The sequence below is a fragment of the Lycorma delicatula genome, chromosome 5 (genome assembly GCF_047948215.1).
Source record: "Lycorma delicatula isolate Av1 chromosome 5, ASM4794821v1, whole genome shotgun sequence".
Classification (NCBI taxonomy): domain Eukaryota; kingdom Metazoa; phylum Arthropoda; class Insecta; order Hemiptera; family Fulgoridae; genus Lycorma; species Lycorma delicatula.
The window spans coordinates 17,198,407-17,217,688 of NC_134459.1; the positions used below are offsets into that span (position 1 = coordinate 17,198,407).

The window sequence follows — 19,282 nt, forward strand, 5'->3', positions numbered from 1 at the left end:
TTACAAAATTAAATTCTCTAGATATTTTATAATAAATTTTATGCATTTATAAGTCATTTAACAAAGTTTTTGTATTGCAACATAAAAAAATGTGTTTTTTGATAATAGTACAGGCAATTTGTCATCAAAATAGGCTATATTTGAAAATCCTTACCTACCGATTGATCTTTTGTCCATGCGTTAGGGGTGATGGAAGCTTAACTCCAGATTTTTAACATCCCCTCTCCCATACATTTTTGAAAAACTCAAAAAGTTTTTGAATGCGTTTTTCTCTGAATCTATGCATTTTAGAGAACATTTTTTCAAACAAAAAATGTAGAGGACATTCTCCTCTACAATTATGTCTTTGAAGTTATGCTGTATAATTTGAAATTGAAATACTAGGTGGCGCTGAAGTTGTAAAAAACCTTGTAAACGACTAGACCGGTTACGAATTCACAACATTTGGACGTGCCCAATTCACAACATTTTCACAATTTCACAAGCTACAGCTCCAAAACGGTAAGTCGTACAAGAAAATTGTTTAAATAAAAGTTGTCTGTTTTTTTGAGATTAACAACTTTTCCAAATGCAATACAGACAAAAACAATTTTTTTAAACTTGTAAAAACCACATTTTTTACAACTTCAGCGCCACCTAGTATTTCAATTTCAAATCATACAGCATAACTTCAAAGACATTATTTTAGGAAAGTTATAAAATGGAAACATGTATGTCAGAAATACGTAGATGTAATAATTCTGTCACACATTTATACATTTTCTTGCCTGACAATTCTTAGGTAGCCTGCAGCCTACCTTCAAACACTGCATTGCACCATTATGGTAGTATGCTGTAGCAACGAAACCTCTCTTTTCACCAGTCCAATGCTGCATGATTACTAACTTCCAAATGTGTAGAACTTCTTGGTCACCGCCTACTTCCCCCACCACAGATGCCCCCACTGTAAAGCTTTGTTCAAAGTTGTGGTTTGACTGCCCCACTGTACATATATTTGAATCAACGTCATCCCAGATATCCCAAACCTCATTTTGCAGCAATTCTAATTATTGAAATTGCATTATTTTAGTTTTTTTTGCTCTTATATGTTTCATTTATTTTTTCAACCAAAGGCTGAATGGTCAACATGCCTGCGATATTTATATTTGCAGTTTGCTTCCGCACAGTTTTAATGCATTTAAGATTATTTTTTCATGTTACATATACTGGTTTCATTAAGACCAGCACACTAATAGCGTATTGTTTCATTTTCACATTTCTTTGCAATGTGACCAAGACCACAGCAGTTATAATGCTTTTGAAAATCTAAATCTTTATATAATTTACTCATTTTCCAGTAACATGTAACTTTATGCTATTCAGTGTTTAGTGGAATAGCAATGGATCAAGATCATTATGCATTAGTTGTTAAATTTTTATTTTTCTGACTGTTTAGCTATGGATTTTTGAATGTATATTATGACACTTTTTGATTGGAAACTTGGGAAAATTTGTTCTTTTATTAAGATTTCTTGCATTCCTGTGTGATGCCAACTATTTTTATTTTTGGATTATTCAATTTTTCAATATGATCTTCATATTTATCTTGATATTGCCTTTCTACTTCATTCATCATTCACTACCTGCAGATGATTTACATATAATTTGAATTTTCCATCTTTTTTCATCTTAGTAGTAATTACTTTTGCATTTAATTCAGCTTACATCATGGTATATTTCACTTCTTAATAATCCGCACAAATGTTTGTTTTGGTTTTTATTGTGATATTAGAGGATGACTGTTTGGGAAATGCTAAGAGTGTGTTTGTACTACGTTTGGCAATGTCTGCATATGTTGACTGGGTGATTTTTATTTTTTCATCAGCCTCTTCTATCAATTTGTTTAGTCTATCATTCTTTTCTTTTTTATGCCTTTATTTTTTGGTTCTTAACTATTTTTTGGTGGTCTACTTGATTGCTGATTTTGACAACATGAAGAATGATTCTGACAAAACTTGGTGAAATTTTGTCAAAGTCAGTTAAGATTTGTGTCTGGTAGGGTGGATAAAAACTTTTTATACATACACATTTACGCATATAAACAAGACTAGGGGCAATAGCAGATTTTCAAATTCTTTAGAAATCTGCTAAGAAGTAGGATTAATATTTTGACATTTTAAAAAAATCTGCGATTCATTAATTTTTTTGAGGTTTCTGGTTCATATAATTAATACCGTTTGATGATCCATTCATTGTTTTATTGAAAAATAAAAAAGCTGGCAGTGAATTGCATAATTTTCCTGGCTATCCCAGTCAAGTTATGCGATTCATTTTTAAATTACAGGGTGAATTAATTTTTGTTTCTATTATTACAAACCCTCAAATTTGTATATGGAAATTCAAAATATAAATTATGTTGCATATAAAAAATATCACGTCTAATGATGATTTGAATCCAGATAAAAGAATTGCTGAGATTGTGGGGGAATTGCTATTCCCCCACAAAAAATGATGGAAATTTTTTAAATGAGCTATTGTTTTACTTTTATACAAAGCAAGATCAGTCTTGATAAGGAACATAAATTTACTTCAAGCCTGCTAATAAATACTATACAAATATTTGATTATCAACATATTTATGTGTTGTATAGCTGGCAGCAATGTAAATCCATGTTGAATTGAGTAGAAACCGCTTGTTTGGTGTGATAAGTGTTAATGTTTTGGTGGTAATGTTCTTTGTTAATATAGTTGATGTACTGAAAATAAGTTATTTTTAATATGTTTATTTTTAAATTTTAATGTTTTGTTACAAAAAATATTGAATATAAATGTTGATATCTGTTGTAAGGAAGACAAAGTGATTTTTAGAAATAGAAATCTATGTAGATATATAATAAATGAAGTTAATAAATTAATTATTTGAATAATGGTTATTAATTAGAATAAAATAGAATGATATAGATTATGTTTAGACATGAAGTCTTAATGATTCCTTTTTTATTATGTAAAGAGTCCTGTGAACCTATAATTTCTTACTATTCTTTATCTGATTATTAATGAATGTATGGTTCTTTATTTTTTTAGTCTTGAATGAAACATCAAACTAGTAAGGATTTATATGGTGTGCAGACTCTAAAATAACATGTTTTTAATTTAAATAAATAACATTCTAATTTATAAATATTTTGTTCACTTTATTTATGCAACCTACAACCCTGGGATTCATTAGCTAAGCGCTTAAAATATATGGGAGTAGTTGTACATAAAGATTGGTCCTCTGAGATAAAGATTATCAAATCTTTCCATATAACTCATTTTAATTTGCCTTTGAATTTATGTTTAGGCGATCCAGATTTCAAAATTCTTCTAAAATTAATATTCTTCATGGTGCACAATTTTACCGTAGTCTTTTAAAATCAAAAAATTCATTCAAAGTTCTCAATATCTAATCATTGAAGAATCAAGACTAGGCTATATTCTTGCTGGATTTCTGTGTATACATAATCAATCTAATAAACCAATTTTAATATTCTTTCAAAGAAAGAATATTAAAGAACAACTTTTATGTTGATCTTATAACAGGATGTGACAATCTAGTTGTATTAAAGAAATTAAAGACAGATGGATGCTATTTGTTACACCAGCAAGAAATTCTTTAATTTTTCTCAAATTTAATTTTGTAAAAGATCTATCAATTACAACAAATCAGCTGCCACCAGATAGATGTAAATAGGCCCAGTAGGTCTTCGAAAAAGAAACTGAATTTAGATTGTTACAGAAGTTCTAAAGGATCAGGGGATGGATATTGCATATTTGATGTTAATTTATTGAGTAAGTTTTTAAACAAATTTGTTAGTTATACATATTGTGAAAATGGCTGTGTAAACTTGATTTATTCTGATTAGAAAGGAGTCAAAAGTATTTTATTATTTTGTGATTCAGAAAAGAGTTACAACTCTCATTATCGAGAGCTTTACCTACTACCATTAAGAAAAAAAAAGAAGCGCAACACTAGTCTGCAAGTAAAGAATTATGTAAAAAATTATTTTACTCAGAGTAAAATTTTAAGATACTAAACCCATGTTGATAATATTGTCACACACCCTTGATCATTTCTAACAAACGAAAATGAGGAACTCCTGAATGAAATTACTCAAACACATAGTCAAAGTGAATTGCTAATGTAATGGAACCATCTAATTAGTATAAAAATGTGACTGTGACCAGAAAAAACAAAAAAGAAAAAGATTTTTTATGCCTCCATTTATGGAGGGGTTTGAATTATTATCAGAAAATATTGTACTTACTTAAAGAGACATTAAATTATATGAAAGCGTTTATCTATTCTGAGTAAAATTTTGAGATACACGATTCATAAGGTCCATATCTCTCTGTTTAAACAATTGCGTCCAAAATAAATTGGTATCAGTGTCTCATATAAAGAAAAAATAATTTAAATTTTTATCTAAATCAGTTAATCCAGTCTGGAGATAAGGAAAAAACAGATTATGTACACAAGTACCTTAATGATTTTGGAATGCTTTAGTACTAAAACTGTATATTTAAGTTAGAGAAGGTCCATGAAATCTTTGTAGCTGCAAAAACCCTGACATGCAAAATTAGACCTGCTTAACATACTTTTTTTAATATATATTGTGTAGCTGTACAGTATAACTACATCCTGTAAATAAGTACATATATATATATGTAATTATTTATTTTAGGTATATAGTTATATTATACAGTTGTATATATATTTAATGATAGATAAGTTAAACTTACCATATTAACTTATCTATTTACTGTGTTTTGTTGGTTTAAATTTCTTTTCATATTAAATTTAATTAGCACAGTTAGTCAGTATGTTAATGAATTATTTGAATTTTCAAAAAATTATGAGTATATATATATAAAATTATTTAATTGAAAAATAATTACAGTTTTTTGGCAAGGCTTACAAGTAATTATCTCCTAAAACTGCCATCAACATTGCAGGAGAGTCAAATGATGAAATTATCACATTTGAACCTCCAAGACTCTATTTAATATTTATTTATATTGATGGCATAATTAGATGGGAAATTGACCCTAGTATTAAAATGACCAGTTGACATCCTATGAACACTTTTCTTTAATTGCACCATAGAACTAGAATATATATTATACAGCATCATGTGAGATGAAACAAATATAATAGGCATAATTTAGTAAATTAATTTCAGTTTTGTTTTTGTAATTAAGTTAAAATGCAGTTGGCTTTTATCATAAAACATTTGGATCGTTTCACGTTTTAGAAAACATAAGCTTTTGTTAGAAAAGTTACTAATTGATTATCTCCTTCGTACTGCTTATGAAATGTGTGTTCAGGTTAACCCAATATTAAAAAATCTGATAAATACAGAAAAAATTATTTCTTTTTTCACACCACACCTTAGTCTACTTTTTTTTGAAAAGTTGGAAATGATTGCCTGTCAAATATGGTAATAACAGTATTATGTAGTCAATGTTGGCAATATTGAAATGAAAAATTATTCAAATCTTTCATTTCAGTAAATTTCACTTATTCAAAAAAATTCAAGTTAATTCATAAAAAAACATGTAAATGAGCTATCAGAAGAATCTCTTCTACAAAGTAAAATAAAATGTTATAAGTATTATATTTGGTAAAATAAGCAAATAAAAAAATTAATAAGTCTTTATTACAATTGGAGTATAAAAAAACACTATAGATCATGTCACTATAAGATAAATTATAAATATAAACAAATTATGAAATAAAAAATAGATATATATTAAGTTCATTTTAATTATTTAAATATAATTACATAAAATAATGTTAAGATAAATATATTAAGTATTAAAAACCATTACTACAAAATCATTCAGAAGCCGCTATTGAAAATTATTTTGATCATATATTAATTACATATGTACACGTTGGACGAGCTACAAATAAATCTTTTTTTTTTCTTTTTTTTCAATTAGTATTATTTAAATAAACTCTGTGTAAAAATATTCAGGAATTGTGTGAGATAATGATTAAGGAGTTACTGAGATTGCTTGGTATGTACTTTGATAATTAGTGTCTGAAACCTAACACAACAGAGAAAAGCTGCTTCCATTTAAGTTACAAAAATGCCAGAGAGTTGCTAAAGGTCTTATTTGTGGGGAAAGAACTGCGACACAAAACAAACCAAAAGTACCTCAGCATGATGCATGACAAAATCCTGACCTACAAGCAGCATACTTCCTTGCCGCGCTGTCTGGCTCAATATTTTTACACCCTAAAAATTAATTTCATAATTAGAGAAAAAATAACTAGATATTAATATGTTCAATTCAAATTAATACATTATTTAAGATAAGTAGATATGAATATTTGTTTTAGTAATGTATGATGATAAAAGTTCCTTGCCGCGCTGTCTGGCCGGCGCCTGGTAACTTGCTAACGAAACGTTTTCGGACCTATGTTTATATGAACTTTTTATTTTTAGCCTCTAGAATGAGTTGTCAAAGTATTGCCCTATCCTCCTGAATCACGCTGTATATTGAGTTTGATTACGAATATAAACTGATTATTAGATGATATAAATAAATAAGTGAAAATCTCGTTATAAGCTCCTTTGTGCATGGTTGGCTGTTATAGTAATACGTACATTCATAGTTTAAGTGAAAAGTTATTCTCTTTAATATTTTATGTAATTATAAGTTTGTCAAGACTGATAATAAATTATAATAATAAAAAAATAAAATAGTTTAATATTAGACAACATATAACGGATGGTCTGTTGTTAAAAAAAAAAAAAAAACTGATCGTGAATGAAACAGTTTGCGGACCAAATTTTACATGGAGTAATTTTTGATGACGCTTTGTTGTTTATAAGTAGAGGTTGTTGATGATGTATGTCGATGACGTCATTGCCACGGCAATGACGTCAGAAAAACATGATGACTACAAAAAAACGTTACGAAATCTAACCAGTCTTGCACTTATTGGCGAAGAATAAAGCAATTTGCAATTGCTTTATTCTTTGTTTGTACTATTCAAATTATTTATCAGGTTAAAAATGTTAGACTCGAGATTAAATTCATTTATTTTTACAAAATAAATTAATAAATTTAATAATAATAAATTAATTAATTTACAGTATTTATCTCTTAATAATGTATCCAAATACTTCTAAATAGTAGCAAAACAATATAAAAAAAAGCAAATAAAACGAAACAAGTTAAATATTTGGTTATACTTTGGGTTATTTGACCATTAATTAACCAGAGAAGTAAAATACGTCCATCGTATATCAAATTTAACAGTACGTGATATAAGCAAAGTGTATTTCTGTGTAAAAAGAAAGTTTTTAAACATGTAATTTTACATGTTTTAAGTCTGGTAACGAGAGTGAAGCATACTAGCAAGAACAAAATTCGTATCGGTATCGTTATTAAAAATATACTGATTAGTGAGGCTCCTGGGTTCAACTCCCAGATAATTTACAATTTGTTCACCGATATCAGTTCGTGTCGTTAATTATTTATAAATCAATATATACTTAGGAATAACACAAAAAAGCAACTAATTTTTGCTTGGAAAGGAAGCAAGATATAACATTTTAATAAATTTGTATAAATATATTTTTCAAATTTATCGGCTTTGGTAGTAGTTTTTATTTAAATTATATATATATAAAGGAGCGGAGCTACCAATAAAATTTTAACGAAGTTTATACAAAAAAAATTTAGAACATTCTATCAGTTTTTATTTTTGTAATTACAAAGGTTGTGCTATAACAAATTTGAATGAGAAAAAAATAAATTTATACAGAGTAATACATTTCAATATATATAATTAAAATTGTGCGCGCGTGTGTGATTATACAAATAAATAAATAATTTAATTAATATATTATTTATAAAGAGATAATAAGGTTTACTTAAACTGAAAATTACTTCAAAATTATGTAAGACACCTGTTCGCTTTGGTTAACGTAGACATTAATATTCTTAATAAGGAGTTGTATTCATAAAACAGTTCTAACATTTACTGATGCTATGACAGACGCTATGTTGCCATTTAAACTGATTTTTTTCCCGCCTTGCCAGTGTACTCGCCACAGTTGGGTATCAGATAAATCGCTGCGTTGCATTTGTCTTATATCTTATTCAATTCATTTTCATAGAATAAATCTTCCAACAAGCTAACCCCAGTAAGGAAATGAATAAAAAAAATTTTTTTATTACTTATGGTAAAATTTTTATAATTTTTTTTCTTAATTTAATAACGAATCATTATATTATCATTTTACTATTTTTTATAAAAAAATAAATATAAAAAAAATAAATAAATTTCCAACAATATTTAAAGTTGATGTTATATTTTCCATTTGCAATACGGTTGTACTACTTATTTGATATTTGTCGTTTATGTAGTAGTATTAAAAACTTAAAAAATCATACTTAACCGTTTTTATTTTATATAATACAGTTAATAAAATAATCACTGATTTTATAAATCCGACCTTTCAGTTTTCATTTATCCGTAAAATTTACGTATAAATTATTGCTTGTTTTAAGTACTCGAGTTACCAGAGATTTTCTTATAACAAAAAACAGAAATTAATTCTGAATCAAATTAAAAAATATAATCTGAGATTAATGTTCATTAAAACGTCGATTATTCGGACCTCCATATCTAAAACATTTTTCGACTTAAAAGCGGTGACAAATCTAAGAGATAAATAAATATTAAAATATTGTTTGTTGAACCAAGACTCGGATTTAAGCAAGAGTGTATTTGTAACGAAGTTATTAGTTACGTAATTTCACAGCCGATGGTAAATAATGACGTAATAAGCTAACATTTCACTTAATCAATTTTACCTTCTCAATTCATAGATTTAAAGCGTATGAAAAATAGAGCTTTTCAACGATATATCATAAATGGTACTTATTTTCATTGGTTCCAGAGTTATAGCCAAGTAAAAGTTTAATGAAATATTTGGATTTTACAAGGAGAAGGCACATCGGTTTGAATCAGACTTCGTCTCCTTTTTTTAACTTCTTTTATTTAAATATGTTGATTTATTAATTTATTAAACTCTCATTGTAAAAAAACTTTTACTATGAATAATAATTCAGTAATAACCAAAAAGAAAAAAATATCATGAATTTTTATGAAATAAAATTACATACTTTTTCATTAAAAAAAAAAAAAAACGTGTAAATATAATTTAATTTATTAACCTGTGATTGTAAAAAAATTACAATAAATAATAATTCAATAATATGAAGAAAAAAATCAAAAAATTCTTTATTAAAGAATTAGAGGACCGTATTTCACTTTCAAATGAAACAAGTTTATACCAAATGAAGCAAAAAATGTGTATATGTAATTTAATAGGCATACAAGGAAGTCATGTGGTGTCCCACATAAATTTTTTTTTTTAATTATGACAGTGAGGTAGATAAAAATTAACGGGATTCGGATCCAGAACCTTTTGGATATAAATCAATTTTGTGATACATTTAATCTGATAAAGTAAAATGAAGTGTACATTGTTTTGTCAACCAGAACGGTAGTAATAAAAAAAAACAAGAAAATTGTATCCTGTTACCATTTTATTAATACGTATTATGTGTTGACTGGTAGTGAAGCGTGTCAATTGATTTAATTTCTAATGCAGTAAATTTTTTGTAAAAAAATACTCTTCCCGTACATTTTTTGGGTCAATGAAATCAAAAGAATGAATTCGTGATGTACAAAAAATTTCAAGTTTTAAGTCTGTTGCGTAATTAAAGAATAATGGAGGGCGCGCGCGCTCATACACACACACACACACACAATGTTTTATTAACTTACTCGTATGTATTGTTAAACCAGTCAGAGTGACGTTGCATCTGAATTAACGTTCTTTTTGTATAGTAAAGAATTCTGGGTTCGATTTCCGGTTACATTATCTTACATTATTATCAAAATTCATAACATGAAAAATTAAAAATCATAACCTAAATAAAATTGGGTGAATAGTAACTGACGTTTGTCGGCCTCCGTGGCGCGAGTGATAGTGTCTTAGCCTTTTGTCCGGAGGTCCCGGGTTCGAATCCCGGTTAGGCATGGCATTTTTACACGCTACAAAATTATCATTTCATCTCATCTTGTGAAGCAAATACATAACGGATGGCCCGAGGAAAGGAACAAATATATATATACTTTGTATGTTGTCAATACGATTAAAATAAATTAAAAAAAAAAAAGAAATGGTTATAAATATTCATTTTATTTATTGAGAGATAATTTTACAAATTATACTGCGCTATCGTAGACAAAACTGCTCGCCGACGCGCTGTCTCGTACAACTGTTTCAAGGTTAAACTACACAACTGCCGTCTCGAACGCGCGGCTGCATAAAACACGTTTAACAATAATAATAATTTATACAAATGTTTAATACTGTCTAAAGTAAAGCCATTCGGTTTATTTCTTTTTCACACCCTCCGAGATTTTTATTCTACTTTTTATTTTTTTATCATTTTTATTTATTTATTTTATATAGCATATCTCTCGATTTTTTTTTAAATATTGTTTTTTAACATTAATGCATAGTATTTTTAATAAAACTGTTCTGAAGGAAGATCAAGTCTATTCTTTAACGTTACTTAATATTTATTTTTACATTTAGTATGTGATTTTGTGCTGAAACCTAGAATCGAAATCGCGACTTTCAACTTGTCAGTCTTTTTTTAATAGGTAATATCAAAATAAGTATTTTTAAAGCCAAGAATCGAACCCGCTTACTTCCAATTACACCAATCTTTTTTCTTTCCTTTTTTAGGTTTTTTAATTAACTTAATTATAGACAAAACCTACATTAGAAAAATTGAACTCTGTGAGAATCAAATTGAGTCTAAATTTACGTACTATTTTTTTTTATAAGGATTATGCGTGCAATTTATAATAGAATCTTCAATTTATGGTTATTTGTTTAATGCGTAAAACTCATACAGATATTACACATATGGAGTGTTGTCCAAGCTGTAACCGAAGCCTAAAGATTAAATATAAAAATTAATACAAAAAATTTAATCTTCTTTAAAAATAATTCCTAAATTCTTTTTTGAACAGAGGAAGGTTAAGAAGTGTAACGATAATAACTGAAAAATATATAACACTTCAACTCGACGAGTACAAAACCTGGCTTACTCGCAGAAATGAATTTACTATTTTAATTCAATAATTTATTACATTAGGTTGGAGGTTGTGTGTGGAAGTATGGTATTGACATTTTGAAGTGAATTAAAATTTCAAGCCTAACCGAGATCTTTCGGATGAAAGGGAAGATATTACTACTCCACCTCGGCGATTGGCGAGGTGATTAGTTGATATGTGCTGAAGTATTAATTACATTAACTTATAAACTTAAAAGAATTGTAATAAAAAGAACAAAGATAGAAGATAAAAAGTATAAACTTCTATAGGATGTGATTTTTAGTGAAGATCTAACAAAATAATTAAATATTTTTTTTTTTTTTAAGTAACTGTAACAGTACAAGTAAGTAAGTAACGGAGTAACAGTACAAGGTGAAAAGATAAAGATGCTACGATTTGCTGACGATATAGTAATTCTAGCCGAGAGTAAAAAGGATTTAGAAGAAACAATGAACGGCATAGATGAAGTCCAGCGCAAGAACTATCGCATGAAAATAAACAAGAACAAAACGAAAGTAATGAAATGTAGTAGAAATAACAAAGATGGACCGCTGAATGTGAAAATAGGAGGAGAAAAGATTATGGAGGTAGAAGAATTTTGTTATTTGGGAAGTAGAATTACTAAAGATGGGCGAAGCAGGCGCGATATAAAATGCCGAATAGCACAAGCTAAACGAGCCTTCAGTAAGAAATATAATTTGTTTACATCAAAAATTAATTTAAATGTCAGGAAAAGATTTTTGAAAGTATATGCTTGGAGCGTGTTTTATATGGAAGTGAAACTTGGACGATCAGAGTATCTGAGAAGAAAAGATTAGAAGCTTTTGAAATGCGGTGCTATAGGAGAATGTTAAAAATCAGACGGGTGGATAAAGTGACATATGAAGAGGTATTGCGGCAAATAGATGAAGAAAGAAGCGTTTGGAAAAATATAGTTCAAAGAAGAGACAGATTTATAGGCCACATACTAAGGCATCCTGGAATAGTCGCTTTAATATTGGAAGGACAGGTAGAAGGAAAAAATTGTGTAGGCAGGCCACGTTTGGAATATATAAAACAAATTGTTAGGGATGTAGGATGTAGAGGGTATACTGAAATGAAACGACTAGCACTAGATAGGGAATCTTGGAGAACTGCATCAAAGCAGTCAAATGATGAAGACAAAAAAAAATTCAAAAGAAAATATAGATTTCTCTTTTAATACAGTTTCTAAAATACATTTCCTGTTTCAGTAATAATAATTATTAAAGTATTCAATACATAAAACAGTAAAATTAAGATAGTTCCTGTGAGATGTTCATTGTACTAAGAAATTTGTACTTATTTTCAGTAGGCCACTAATGGTAGCGAAGCGCAACAAAGAACAAATACATATAAATTATATTTACTATTTATACAAATAATGTATCTAGATTTAATATAAAAATTAGGCATTCCTATAAAATTATTTAAAACATTAAAGTCATTTTATAAATTTTACCTTTATAAAATTATTTTAGTTCATTTATAAAACTGATGAATTAATTTTATAAAAATTTCGCGATATTGATGTATCAACATCAAAGAAAAAAAAAATTAAAACACCCTTCTTATTTTGAATAAAAAAAATTTGTAAACTGGAAGATTATTAAATAACTAGAATAGATTTTAAATTTAAAAATATCATTAAAACACGAGATTTCATCTAAAAAAAGTGCATCATATAAATTGTAGCAAGGTATTTTTAAAAATCATGTTGAAATTTTAATTTAGTTTTCATTAAACTATAAATGAAAAAAAAGAAATGTTTAATTTTAAACCGATATATTAAAAAAAAAAAAAGTTGTATACAATAAATTAAATCAAATGTTCATAAATTTAAAATAATGTCCTAAACTGTGTGGATTTCCTTTCTAGAAAATTCTTCAGTTACCATACAAACGATATGCATAATAGTAACCTATTTTGATGAGACTGAGAAATGTCTCTTAATTGGCACGACATTAGAAGTTTTACAAACAACTTTATTACTTTTCTTTGTTTTTGACTGATCGACGATATTAAGAGTTTACTCGCTATATTTTATGTTCTCTAAGACGGAAAAGATATTATTTCATCAATTAATTTAATGAAAATTGGTAAATATAAAATTAATTTGGTTATAAATTATTTTCTTTTTTTTTTAATTTAAATTAAATACCTTAGAATAAATAATTCATAAAATCATTTTATTAAAACATTTGCAGTGAAGAAATTCGAAAAATTCAAATTAGCTTAGTATGGTTTTAGCAGTCAACTACTGATTTCTGTTGAAAGAGGAAGTTAAATCCGTGCGTAAATATTTACTTGATTTACTGATAATCTATTTTTATTGTAATTGTACAGTTTTTAGGTAAGATAATATTTAAGTTTATTATTTTATTTATTAATATTATTTAACTACATATGTTTCGTAAAAATCATGTTTGTAACTTTCACGTAGGTTAACAATAAATTTTAATCTATTGTAAGTTTAATATTGGATAAATTTATATTCTCTGAGAAAATAAAAATATAAATTACAACTGTAAGTAAAAGAAATACTAAAGTTTATAAATATTTTTTTAAGGTGGATTATCTACGTATTACAGTTTAATTATCATATAATTAAAACACTCAGGCAATTTAATAACCTAATAAAACGATTACGAAAGTTCTTGTTATAACAGACACCTTTTTCTTTTAAGATAATTAAATCATTACGTTAGTTAGAAGTTTGTATGTGGGAATATGGGAAGGAAATTTGTAGTTTGTAAAATAAATACTATGCCTAAATGATTTTCGATTCTGGATCTTCTAGGTGAAAGGCTGAGTTTTTACTACTCTACCATAAATATCAGCGAAGCGATAATCCTACTTAAAAAAAAAAACGATTAGAAGTGTAGATTATGTTTGTTTAAAATAATTATCAGTTAAAAATACGTAAAAGTAAACAATTTAATTAAACGCTTACCGTATTGTAAATGTGATGAGTTTTACCAAACATTAGTATGATTATTTAAAAATAATATTATTTCTGAATTGCTCTTGATTAAACTGAACTAAAATAGAAACACAATTATGTTATTTTTAAATACAACTATTTAGTAGAAAATAATATTTTCCCTTACAATAAAACCACAATTGTTATTTGTGCTTGAAATATAAAAAATAATTTATATGTATACGTGTACTAGGGGTAAACTAACTTTTAAAATAATATAAAACAAGTGTTGATTTATTTCTTCATCGCAAAGCTGAACAATTGCTACTGTAAAACAGTTAAAAAGATTAAACGTGTGTCCAGTTTAGTCACGTCTTTCTATACCCCGCTTATTCTTTTCTCATTTTACTCCCCCACCCCTTTCAGTATGTTTTTTTTTTATTATAAGCTATAGTGTGTGTATCTTATTTCATGTAGCACGTACTCATTTTTGTCCTTGAAAATTGACTAAACAGCATTTTTTGTTTTAAATATTACCATCAAAATAACACAGAGTTTAACTTTATTCTTGACCATATCATCAGACATGTTTTTTATGTACTTATAAAAATAGAATTAACTATACTGCATCAGCCTTTCTTTTTTTGTTTTTATCCCTCACACACACACACACACACACACACACACACACACACACACACACACACACACACACACACACACACACACACACACACACATATATATATATATATATACACAGAGAGAGAGAGAGAGAGAGAGAGAGAGAGAGAGATAGCGCAACAGATCAAAAGACTTTGCTTTAAAGGAGACACAGAAGCGACTAATGGTTATAAATAACTGGTAATCTATTCGATAGTTTACAATAGAAAATGAATATAATTTTATGCTACCGTTTTTTTTTGTCTTCAGTCATTTGACTGGTTTGATGCAGCTCTCCAAGATTCCCTATCTAGTGCTAGTCGTTTCATTTCGGTATACCCCCTACATCCTACATCCCTAACAATTTGTTTTACATATTCCAAACGTGGCCTTCAATCGACGCTCTCGCCTTTTAATTATGAGCAATGAAATTTTGAAAAACGGAAAAATCGCGATAGAAATAAAACGAATTAAAATTCCCCCGTAGTAACTTTTTTATTACGTTTTACCTTCAGAATTACATCCAATGACAAACATTATTCGCTAACTAATTAATTAGATTCGCCTAATTAAGGTCATATTTAATTTAGGCACACTTGTTAACGATTAAAAAATAACATTTGAATAACATTAAAATCTGGAGTTAAGCTTCCCTCATCACCTCTAACATATGGAAAAAACATCAATCGGTAGGTAAGGATTTTCAAATAAAAATACAAATTGACTGTACTAATTCGTTTAACTATCAAAAGAATAAAATACATATACATACACAAACATGCGCGGGCGCACGCAAACTCACACAAAAATACAAACAAAAATCAACAATAATTTGATGTTTATAAAGGATTAGGACACACAGAGAGAGAGAGAGAAAGAAAGAAAGAATGAAAAAGAGAGAGTGTAAGAGAGAGTGACCGAGCGAGAGAGGGGTTTTAAACAAATTATTCAATACTACTTTTTAAAATATAATACAAAAACGTAATACTTTACATTCTATATTAACTATATAATTAAAAAACGAAACATAGGTGTTTCAAAATTAAAATATATTTAAAAATTAAATATATACGTATTTTAATTAAAATCCTTATGTTTTAATAATTATGTATTAGATAGAACAAATAAAATATGTAAAAAAAAATACATACCAAGATGTTAAAATAAAGTACACTAACTGTGTTACGATAACAGTATATTATCAAAATGAAAATGAGACACAGTTAAATATTTTGTTCAATGTTAACAGCTAATTACTATATAAGAACGAAGTAAGACAAAATCTGAACAAACATAGATTAAATTTCAAACATTACTTTTTGTTAGATTAATAAAAAATAAATCTCTCTTTGTGTGTGTGTGTGTGTGTGTGTGTGTGCGCGCGCGCGCGTAAAGTAGTAATCGGCTACGATAGATAAATTTAGAAATAATGAAATCATATCATTACATCCTGATGTACCACTCGTTAATCTTTTCTATAATCTATAATAATTTGTAGTTCAGCTGTTTTTCTTTAAAATAATTAGTTATTGAAGAAGTTACAATCTAATTGTGGAAAATTCTTCACATACTAATCTGGAATCGAACCCAATACCTTTGGTATATTATGTAGCAAGGAAGTACGCTTTCTGTGACACGGTCGCGGCGACATTACATTTTTATTGTTAATTATAATATTCGATTTTTTAAATTTCTGCTTTAAATTAAAATAAATGTTTAGTAAAAAAGAAAAATTATAAAAGCACGCACGCGAATGTACTTTTATATATATCTGCAATAATCACGTTTACGTGCGTGGTTATAATTAATTGAATATTAGGTAAAATTAAATAATTGACAGCCTCCTCATCATTACTCGTTTAAGTACCGTTAGCCATGTTCTTTAGCTAACAAATACAAGTGAATTTAAAAAATTGCTTTCATTTATTCATTAGTCTAGTCTTTTTTTAATAAAAAAAAGTAAAAAAAATGAAAAAGAAATTAGAACAAACATTTTGGCTAAATTTTTGTCGAAAAAAAATTAATAATAAATCTGACCATGTAACATAAAAACCGACCGTTTTGATCTACAGAACATATCAATGTAAATTTCAAGAAAAGTGAGAAAATATTTGTAAAGTATATGTAAAGTATATGAATAACAAAGGCAATTTATCTTTCTAAAATAGATAGCTAATTTATTGATTACCAAATGCAGACACAGGCAAACGGTTTTGTTGTTAAACAGAAATCTAAATTTTTAAAACAAAAAACAGAACTTCAATAGAATATTGAAACCCGAAATAATTAATAAGTAGTGCACATTTAAATTGAAATATTACGTAAATAAAACGTTTAGTCTACAAAAGATTCAGCAAAACCCCTCTTATAGTGTATCGGTACTTACTTGAAAGCAAATTATATTAGTTACATATTTTTATAAAGTAATCTGTACTTAATTTTAATTAAAATAACAAGAATAAAAATATATTTGGCTAACCTAAAAATAATCATTTTTGCCAAAATAAAATGTCTAGTTCATTAAACTCCCAAATTCCTCCAATATGTTAACCAATATAATCACATTATTTAATTGTGTACTAATTTCTTATTACAAAATATTATAATTTGAAAGAACTTACCTCATTTACACGTAGAATTATTTTCTATACGGTTGTCAGATTCACGTAAAATATATTTAAATATACTGAATTCTCTAAATACAAATAATCAAATAAACAAAATTTGATAACGGTTTTAAAAACACAACTACGAATCGTGAAGAAATAAACTTTATTTACTGTATCCACAACGTTAATCTTTAATAACACTTTTAATATATTAATCACTTTTAATAGATTAATATCAGAAAGAAAATGTTAGATAATATTATTATGTAAGATTTTTTGATTTTTTTACATCGCTGAATATAATGGAAACAGCTAATAATATTATAATCAATTATAATTTTTCATCAACGTAACACACATTTTGATCTACGTAGTTGTTTTGATGAATTTCGAAGCGAACCAAGGAGAGAACGTGAGAGTCAAATGAATTCATATTCTCTCTGCTCTCTCCCCCCTCTGTCAGTCATCATACGTACAAAGTAGCCGCAGTACTAATATTTTTCCTCCCTTCTATTGTTCAGAAGCCATCTTTTTTTTATATTATTAGGTTATTTTTACTTTCAATAAATTGAATCTCGTGTATTAAAAGTGATTGAATACGATGACTGAAGTTTCGAATTTTTTTTTAAAATATTTTTTGTCCAGATAAATTTTTTTTGTGTGTAGTGACAGTGTATTAGCTGTGGCAGTTGAGAAATTAGTTGTTGAGCGACGGAAATTGCAGTGGTGGGGAGCGACAAAGATATTACATATGTGCAGTATGGAATCCAGCGGCCATCACGGATTGATTACACAGTTCATTGACTGCGGTAAGTAATTTTATATTATTTTAATATAGCATAAAATAAGTATCATTATTTTTGTAACTATAGTTTACCTATTGTACCCATACTTATCACGTAATAAATTTTATAATACAATTTGCACTCTTATTTTTACAAAATAAATTAATTCGTATAGCCAAACATTTCTAACATTGTTTTCTAATTCTAATACCGCCAAAATAATACCCCAAAAATAAACCAACAGAAATGAAATGACTTATAAATTTTTCGTTATCCTGGTTATAAGTTTTACGTTAATCGACCAATAAAATAATCGAGGAAATAAAATTATTGCACAGTCTAAACGAACTGGTTCAGCAAAGTTTGTTTTATGTGTTAAAAATAATTATTTTATAATTATTTTAATGCTCTCATGTAACCCGACACAATACTTCAAAGTTAGAGAGGCTGTGGTACATTTTTCCTAACCTATTACTGTTTATTATTAGGATTATTAGACATCTTCTCTTGCACCATTAACCAAACATTTAAAGAAATCCTAGTTGCTATAGTTTATAGGTGTTCAGACTCAAGTATCAATTCTTCTTTATTAGTTAGTTATTTCTTCTACTTGATAAAGTATTAAATTGTTACAAATTTCAAATCAACAGCTGACATTTGCTTAATATTTCTTATAAATCTATAAATAAATAAACTGTTTTATTCTTCTTACTCTTTTATAAAAGTAAATATTCAGCTAGCCTATCATATCAACTGATAATATTAGTAATTCATTTTTATTAGGGTACTGTTCAGCCTAAATTTAGAGCTCTTACTGACGACATACACACACATTAACATGTATCTTTTTTATCAATAATGTAAAATAATTTAAATGTTAACATGTAATAATCATTACTTATTAAAATTAATACTTAATCATCAACTGGACAATGTCTTTTATTGACAACAAAATATGAACCGGAAAAGTTAATATGTAGGTTAATTACACCTAACTGAGATATTACACCGAAGCGGTTAGTTATTCAAACATATTTTGCTCCTCAAACACGGTTATTGAAGGTTCTACAATTCAATACTTAAATTCATAATTAATACCAGA

General features: G+C 27.4%; 1 protein-coding gene across 1 annotated transcript in view; it reads right to left on the reverse strand.

The window, feature by feature from the left end:
• LOC142324762 (RAB6A-GEF complex partner protein 2) overlaps positions 1–17,551 on the reverse strand; it is a 164,368-nt gene extending 146,817 nt beyond the window's left edge. The window contains exon 1 of the mRNA XM_075365723.1: positions 17,408–17,551. Coding sequence (XP_075221838.1) covers positions 17,408–17,412 — 5 coding nt within the window. The 5' untranslated portion in view covers positions 17,413–17,551. The remainder of the gene's footprint in view (positions 1–17,407) is intronic.
• Positions 17,552–19,282: the final 1,731 nt, after the last annotated feature.